At 37.9% G+C, this 9,368-nt stretch overlaps 1 protein-coding gene across 3 annotated transcripts in view; it reads left to right on the forward strand.

Annotated features, from left to right (window-relative positions):
- The window catches only part of CSMD1 (CUB and Sushi multiple domains 1), a 1,994,958-nt gene extending 1,987,515 nt beyond the window's left edge, over window positions 1–7,443 (forward strand). For all 3 annotated transcript variants that reach the window (XM_050950505.1, XM_050950506.1, XM_050950507.1), the window contains one exon: window positions 3,946–7,443. In XM_050950505.1, coding sequence (XP_050806462.1) covers window positions 3,946–4,105 — 160 coding nt within the window. In that variant the 3' untranslated portion in view covers window positions 4,106–7,443. The remainder of the gene's footprint in view (window positions 1–3,945) is intronic.
- The last annotated feature ends 1,925 nt before the right edge of the window (window positions 7,444–9,368 follow it).

The raw sequence follows: 9,368 nt of genomic DNA on the forward strand, positions 1-9,368 counted from the left end.
TGAGTAAGCTTATGAAAACCACTTCTAGAATTGGCATAGCTTCTGCTGATATGAAAATTATGCATGTTGAGTAGATAATGTGAGCATAAATCCATCTATTTTGTCAGAAATTTGGTTAAAAAAACCCGCATATTTGCATCTAACGTAATTTTGCTACAAATTAGGTAGTATTGGATTAGACCTTTCTGGAACAGAACATCTTTTTGTGACCAGCAGCAATACCATTCTGGCCTTCACCAGTGTTACTTTCTGCTAGTAAAGCATTGTAAACAGAGTTGGTTTACAAACCAACAATCTTCAAAATGGTATTTACCGTACATTTATTCTTCATCTTCATTTCATCATGATATTTCATGATTGCAAGAATGCACAGTGAAGTCCATCACTGACCTATGCCATAGTTTCATAACACGGTTGTCCCCCTAACTCAGAATTGGATGGTATGGCAAGAAACTGCTAAGGGGTTTGGAGTTGTGGACTCCAGTGAAAATGTTATAGATCCTGGAGTTTAACAGCGTATTTGACTGAAAAGACTGTTTAAGGAGAACACTTAGATCTCCGGTCAAGAATCTACTTCTGGGAGAGAGTGCGCTATCTGACTTAAACAGCCCTCAGAGTCTTCTTTCCCAGTCATGCCCAGTTCCACAACAGGAAAATCTGTTGTATAGTGTCAAGGAACCCACAGGAGATCATCTTGGAAGCTGGAAAGTGAAAGGCAAGATCTGCCAGACTATGAATCGATTGTTAGGAAGGGGGATCTGAGCATTAAACTAAATTTAACAAAACTGTACTAGACTTACAGCAAAAAGGTTTTATTGGAGACTAGCTTAAGGAGGTTTGTTATGTGAACACTGGAGGCTAAAGAATTGGGATTTTGCCTTTCTACTTAGTCAAAAAATGTAATGAGAGAGTTTAAACTTGGTCTTCAGGAGAACATAAAAACATAAGAACAGCCATACCGGGTCAGAACAAAGGTCCATCTAGCCCAGTATCTGTCTACCAACAGTGGCCAATACCAGGTGCCCCAGAGGAAGTGAACCTAACAGGCAATGATCAAGTGATCTCTTTCCTGCCATCCATCTCCATCCTCTGACAAACAGAAGCTAGGGATACCATTCCTTACCCATCCTGGCTAATAGCTATTTATGGACTTAACCACCATGAATTTATCCATTTTCTTTTAAACGCTGTTATAGTCCTAGCCTTCACAACCTCCAGAACAGCTGTATTTATATTGTTTATGCAGCCCTGTCTGTTTTTATCAAATAAAAATAAATGAGTGAAGATGTTACTTGTCAACTTGATATCTGACTGGCCATTTTTCCTTTTCTGTATTTTGTACATATGCTATTCCAATAAACCAAGATTTTTAGACAGATTTTCAGTGTCACTTTCAGAATCTACAGAACTGATTATTGACACTCAGGCCTATATGAAAATAAAAGAATGTCCATTGACATCTCAGTATTAGAATGGCTTCTTAGATGCCCAGCACTGAGCTCTCAGCTAGGGGAGAGAAATGAAGGTCACTTTAAACTCACAGCCCAGGGGCAGTGTAGCTTTAAGGAAGCTAGGTTGCTCAAGGGGTTGGAAAGCTAGCCAGTGTAATTTATTCATAAATTCATAGATTCTGGGACTGGAAGGGACCTCGAGAGGTCATCGAGTCCAGTCCTCTGCCCTCATGGCAGGACCAAATACTGTCTAGACCATCCCTGATAGACCTTTATCTAACCTACTCTTAAATATCTCCATAGATGGAGATTCCACAACCTCCCTAGGCAATTTATTCCAGTGTTTAGCCACCGTGACAGTTAGGAACTTTTTCCTAATGTCCAACCTAAACCTCCCTTGCTGCAGTTTAAGCCCATTGCTTCTCGTTCTGTTTGTAGAGGCTAAGGTGAACAAGTTATCTCCTTCCTCCTTATGACACCATTGTCTAAATTATAACCAACTCCTGGGGCTCCCCAAGACCCACAGCACAGCCTAGTATCTCCACAATGAAAGTGCTGTGGTTCTGTCCACAGCAAATTCCTCCGGTCTCCAGCCCATGCCCTCAACAAGGCTTTTGAGGGGGATTTCAGAGGGCAGATGTCTATTGGCACAGATACTTCAAAAACAGCCGTACATCTCCCCCAGCTAGAATCAGGTCTTTGGGGTTCCTTTACACAGTGGCAGTCCTTTAACCTGGCACAAAGAGGGCAGAGCAGAACTGAGGACCTCACCCCCACATGCACAGCTTACCAACTAACCAACACAAAAATTGAGAGAGAGAAAATATACTTAGGAAAACTCTCAAATTAAGATTAACAAACAAATTTTTTCTATCTCTAAATGGAAAGAAAATAGTACTTTACAAATTGCAGAATTATTTTCAGATTATCAATGTGCAAGAGTTGAGAACTTTAAAACAAAAACTAATCTGGATAGGTGATCTCTTTATTACTATCTACAATTAAATCAGTTACAAAAAGTTTGATTCCACTCTGCCTTTGCCAACAGTTTCATTCTTAATATTTTTCTAAATAAGCTTAGATTTATTTAAAAAAAAACCCCCTAAATTGTACAATTTCTGATTGATTTTTCTTCCCCAGTTCAGCCAGCATTGCAATTCATGTAAAAGAGGTTTGGGAGCTACCTAATAATCCCTCCCCTGCCTTTTTTTTAGATATTTTTGGATACCTATTTTTAGATACCCCATAAGTGCTGAAGGATGCAAAGTTAAAATTAATTCACTATAGTATAGCATCATCTGTATTACACATCTATAGGCTATGCAATTTATTTATTTGGTTTTTGTGTTGGTTTACTACTTTCTTGAATAAAAGTGTAACATCTTTAAAGATTTATAATTTTTTATCTTATGATTTGTAAGTAAAATGGTATCCACAAAACAGAACTGGGTCTCAAAGGACAATTCATCTTGCTGATAACTGCTGTCGTATCACATTATGTGAATGTTGGCCAATTTGGTTGTCCAAAGTTGGGCAGATAAATCCATAGTAAAGCAGCTAAAGAAGTGGCCTTGTTGCCAGTGGGACATGTTAGTTCCAAGGTTTTATTGAACAGTAGGCCACTTATTTACATGTCTAAATATGGAGTTGAATGCCTAGCTTTAGGAGCCCAATCTGAAAATGTTTATCTAATAGTTTTCAATCAATTTAACGAAAATCTCCTCCATCTTTCCATACTTTCCTTCTCCATCCTCTGCTCTACTGGTTAATTTTCCTATGGAACATATGAATTATCCACGTTCTTCCCCTGTTCTGCTGCCCAGACTAAAATGGTGGTAGGGAAAAAAACCTGAAACCCTCTTCTTCACAGAGATCCAGGGAAATTGGCTAATTAAATGTGCTACTGTGATTCTGATACTAAAATCTCATAAAAAATATCACAGTAACTATTAGAATAATTGTACAAAAAGTTTGTTTTACTAAAGTTGAACTAAATGCTTACATTCTGCAGAGGAATAAGAAGTTTTTTCTCTTCCTCCTTCTGCTTATGGCAGTTGTAGGGCTGTACGAGTCTTAAAATGAAGATGTCAATAGAAAATATTAAGTACTAGTACTGATGATTTTTCATCCCTTCCCTATTCCATCTGTCTCTTCTGTTTTGGCTGTCATTATTGGCACTGAAAAGAGACTATAAAGTTATCATGCTACAGACAGATTTTGCTAGAGAAAAAGTATACATATGGCCTACATTGTTTCTGTTCTTTTTAGTGTCAGCTCACGCCTAGAAATTTTTCTTCTCATCATGCTTCAATACTTCTTATACATAGTTCCCATACTTGCTAATATTTTGTGAGGTGAGCTCTTTCTATTACCATTAGGAATTGTTGCAAAACTAATATGGATCACCTGCAGTAATTAAAAAAACTTGCAGTAGTTATGAATTTTTATTTTTAATTTTATTGATATGTGTATTTTTTCTTTCCCTTTTTTTCAGAACAAGACCAAAAGTACAGTACAATGGATATGCTGGTCATGAAAACAGTAATGGACAGGCTTCATTTGAAAATCCCATGTATGACACAAACTTAAAGCCCACAGAGGCAAAGGCTGTGAGGTTTGACACGACTCTAAACACAGTTTGTACAGTGGTATAGCCTTTAGTGCCCAATATGACTGATTCATAGCCATACCTCTGATGGACAAGCAGTAATTCCTTTGGTGCCATATACCAGTTTTCCTTCTTCTCTTGGCTTTGCTGCTGTAATCTCTAACATCTTCTGTTGGCATACATGCAGCTAAATTTTCTGGTAAAACGTGACAGTCTTCTGGGGATCAGAAAAATAATATTTTTTCGTCTTAAAGGTGGATTAAAATGCCTGGCTGCATCGGCTTCAGATTAAGGCACACTCTAAGGAAGACTGTCAAGTCATGCCTATTTGTTATATTTAATGCCTCAGACTTTCATATTTGTATGTGGCTGGATGCCTTTCAATGCAATCTTCTGGGCACTTGGATAAATCCTTTGGGTACTGTGACAAATGATAGCACCACAGATTTTCCCCAAGAATAGGAACATTCTGAAGAAAAATGCTTTCTTGAAGGAAAAGACAACCTTCATCAAGATTGCACACCTACAAATGCTTTACCATTGAAATCTTGTTACAATTAAAGCAACCTACAGTACATTTCAGATGTTCATACATAGGGCGGTTTGCAAATTTTCCAGTCACCTGTTGTATTGCAAAATGTTAATGCACAATTTTTTGCACTAGTGTATTATGAATGACTGAGTAAGATACTGGTAAAAAACATACAGGGTTTATATACACAGTCCATTGTATATAAATATTCACTCACTCTTGGTCAAGCAAAACATTCCATGGTAAATTGACTTTGCGTGGTAGAGTATGACCCCCATACTTTAAAAAAGGTTAAAACACTTGTGCTATGGAAGAGAGTTTAATTTTGTTCTTTTTCATATTCTGAATTTCTCTGTAGACATCAGTACAAATCACTGGAGACTTCCAGCCAGAAAGACCCAATTTCTAGTAAATCTTCATTTCTAATAATATTTTCTTCCAAAATCAGTCATTATTTTCAGTATCATACAATTTAACAGCAGGGGGGTTAGCAGCTATTGCTGCTTGCCATGTACAAATGTGAATAGTAATTTATTTTAGATAGCTCATAAAGCCCGTGAGCCTGTGCTCACAATACAGTCTTCCCTTTTGCATTTTTTCCATTTTTTCTTATGATATGACATCATTTTCTGATGTTACACTGAACTAAAACACATTACAGTAGCATATGTAAACCCAATGCAAATTGTCTATAACAAGCTATCATTAATTTTCTCCGCAGAACAAAAGAGAAATATTCAATTGTCTTTGCTACCTGTTTCTTTATGTTTTGTTTTGTTTTTAACACATTGATTATTGCTTTTGTACTCATACAGTTTGACAGAGAAATTTTGAGATTTGTAAGTATGAATTGTTGGGAGTAATGCAGCTAACATTTGTTTAGGACTATTGGTAATTTTTTTTAGGAAACAAATATATTAATGATTAGATTGATTGAAATATCCCTTGAAAATTGTCAAATTGCAGGGAATAATTAAAACCAAAATGATATTTCATCAGAGATATTGAGCTCAAAACCTTTGAGTTGTTTTATACTTCAGTTCTAAAAAAAAATCTATTTTTAAATTCTGAAATCCAAATTTAGCATAGATGATTATGAAAAATGTTTCTGAATTCAATATGGGGAGAGTCTGGCTATTCAACGCAACACCAAAAAGAAGTGTTAACCCAAATGATGATTTCTCAGCTAATGCTGTAGCCCTGAAGAAGTCTCAAAAGTAATCCTTCATCCGTTTAAGGAATTCTACATCTTTTAGATAGCAAATACCAGCAATACTATAAAGTATCCTAGGGCCCCCAGCAGTTATTTTCTTCACATGAGTAAGAAAATACCAAGATCATTTAATAAATAATCCTTTTCAGACAGTTCCGTCTTTATTTTTGTTGGTGATAGTTTTGCGTATGAATTTACATTTATGTGCCGTATCCCAGAGATCTGCACATTTTCTGAAAAAGGCCAAAAATGATCAGATCAAAATCTGTCTCCATTTCCTCCCATTTCCACCGCATTGCACAGGAATTTACTTAGTTGAGAGAGAGCCTCCCACAGCATAATGGGTCAGGTCATTAGTGGCTAAACTGAGCTCCCATATGTGGATTCATAAACCTAAGATTTTTGTCAGCTTTTGAAAATTTTGCACTACTGTTTTGGGAGGTGTTTTGTGGTGGCAATGACAGGAAAAATCCCAAATTTAAGTAATTCAAAAGAGATTAAAATGCTAACTAAATAGCCTGTTTTGACTCTGTCTAGTCCTTACTTTCTGTCTTGCTGGCCAGTGATCAATGTACATTGAGGATCATGGGAAAAGGAGGAGGAATTCATAAAAGAAAACAGAGGTATCAGAATAAATTATTTTACATTTCATTGTATAGAATCCTGTTCCTGCTAATCCTTTCTCAGGTGATTAGCTTTAAAGGGGTATGTAAGGACTGCTTGCCTGAGTAAACAGATTCTGAATTGGGCCATTGTTATGGAACATTATGAGCTTCAGCATGCTGACCGAATGCAGTCAAAACGCCCTTTGACAGTAATTGGGACTGTGTTCTATACAGGAACTTCAGGGATGGGCCCAGATAAAAAGCAATTTCATTTTGTTCTCAGTTCAGTGTGTAACCCTCTGTGGAACAGAACTCATTTCCATTATATGTTCATTGCACTGATCGGGTTAGATCTCTGACTCCTGCAGTTATGTGATAGAGGGTTGTGTGTATGGGCAATTGTACATGGTGCTTCATCAAACTGAATCTCTTACAGCGTTGTGGAGCTGTCAAATAATGGCAATGAGGAAATCTGCTTTCGAGGTACCTGCAGAAGACTCTTCTCCAAGGTTGACCAGACACATACAGTGGGCAAAGAATACATGCTATAATTTAAAAACAAAAACAAAACAGGTTATGTGCTTCAAAGCTGTTTAAAACTGCTGCTTGTATCATACATCTTGCCTTTCTCCAGGCTAGCTGCAATAATTTTTTTTCTTGTGTAAAATATTTTGTAAACAACAACAACAAAAAAAGCTGTTATGGGGGAGGAGAATTGGGGGGAGTTTGGGGAAGAATGCTGGCATTATGATCAAGTCAATCTAATTTTCATTCTCAGTATTCCATTCTGCCATTTCACTACATGCTGCTGTGACATGAAGTAGGTGCAAAAGAACTTTTTGTACAGAGATATATTTTTTATGAAGAATTTGTAAAATTATTAAATATGCTGTACTTTTTTGATTAATGTAGGTAAATTGTTAAAATAAATGTTTTTACAATACAAAAGAAAAAAAATGTAATTTTCCCAATATTGTAAAATGTACCATCTCTAGCTAATTTTCAGTTCTGATCCTATTACACATGTATTAATATTAAAGTGGCCTGTTAAAATACATAGTATTCTTTTTTGACAAAATCAAATAAATATTATAAAAGATTGTAATATAGCCTGTGCAATGACACCTATCTTGAAAGCAAAATCAAAGTTCTAATTAAATATTTAATTTTAGATTTCCATCTTGTGTGACTTATTCTTATAATTTTTGTTTTTTTCTTACTTGGACATATATATATTAAATCTCAGGTTTGGATTTTGCATTAAGATAGATTACTAGGTGGACTCTTCTTGGCATTTTGAATAAGATCAAGAGTGATAATAGGTCATGTCAGATACTGGGTAAAATTTTCAGAAGTGCTCAAGTGACCTAGGTACTAAATCCCATTTTCAACTGTGATTTAACTACTGAGTCCCAGAGTTTTAAAGGTATTTAAGCATTGATCCACTCAGCATTATAGCACCTACCTGATTTAAGAGCCTATGTCTCATTTTCAAAAGTGACTTAGGCACAGAGGATCCTAAGTCCTAGTGACTTTCACTGAAACTTATGCTCCTAAGGGATATATTCCGAAAGGAACTTAGGTATCTAGCTGCCTCTGCGTCCACCATTTGGGCACCAGTGACATTCACAAAACCACTATCCTGCTGCTGGAACGCTGGCAGACCCAGGTTGTAGGTGGGCAAGATCAAACCAGGGACCTCTGGAACTTAGTGCATGACCCTCTAAAGCATGAGCTAAAAGCCAGCTAGCTATTAGCTAAGGCTGTAGAGCAGACTCATTAACTCTCTCTCTCTCTAAGTGGTCTCAGTGCTACTAGATGGGATAGAACACCACACCCAGGAGGTATATGGGTTACATACTTCCCCTAGCTGAGGAAGCACATCCTGAGCTTCAGAGACTTCCCAGTTGAAATGCCAGATGAGCCCACACTTGTAACACTGACAGACCCTGGTCGTCACCGCTTGAGGGATCTCTGAAGCTTAATGCATGAGCCTGTACAGCATGAGCTAAAAGCCAACTGACTCTTAGCTTAGGCCGTAGAGCAGACTCATTTTATCTCTCTAAGTGGTCTTGGTGCCTCTAGATGAGATAGAACACCATACCCAGGAGGTGTGTGGGTTACACTGCCACCTAATCCTGTAGGAACCTACATCTCTATATGCACCTAAGTTTTCACTGGTTGACATGTGCAAAGCCAGCCGCACCTTGGTGCCACCCCACAGCTAATGAGCCACTGCTTATGCCTAAACCATGAAGGGGTTCTCAAACTAGTCATTCCCTTTTCTGCAAAGCCAAATCCAGTAGTAATCCTCAGAGCATGCTTAATTCACACAAAGGACAGGAGTGAGCAGGTTGAGAATTTGGGGTAGGGGGGCAGCTCGTGGCTGCCTGGTATGCATGTGAAGCATCTCAGAATAACCCATCGGCTGGCGATTAGTGTACTCACTTGTGATGTAAGAGATGCAGTTTGAATCTTCACACTCTCTGCTTTGGAGCAGGCGTGTGGACTTGATTATTGGCTACGGTTGGGTGAGTGTCTTTCTCTTGTTTTTCATGAGAAAAGGCTAACTTGGCTTAGGCACCTAAGTCTAGGGTTAGAATCCAGAGCAAAGATTATTACCTTTGTGAATCTGAGCCCTAAGGCCCTCATTTTCCTCTGCATTTCACTCTTGGCCAGCTTAGACTGCTTCCCATGCATTGTACAGGAAGCCTGGGTGCCCAAGTTGGGGCTGAGTATTCCATTAGGTTGCAGCATGCCTATGAGGTAGGAGCTGCAATGCTGAGCATTGCACCATCTAAATTCCTTTGTGTATGTAGCCATAAGTGCCTCAGTCCCATTTGAAAATTATTTAGGCTCCAAAGTCACTTAGGCACATATCCTCCCATTGGGAGTTCGGTGTCTAAATATTTTTGAGGCTCTTGGCCTTAGGAGCTGCTGAAAACTTTAGCCACTTTGC

The sequence above is a fragment of the Gopherus flavomarginatus genome, chromosome 4, assembly GCF_025201925.1.
Source record: "Gopherus flavomarginatus isolate rGopFla2 chromosome 4, rGopFla2.mat.asm, whole genome shotgun sequence".
In the NCBI taxonomy this organism is placed as follows: Eukaryota; Metazoa; Chordata; order Testudines; family Testudinidae; genus Gopherus; species Gopherus flavomarginatus.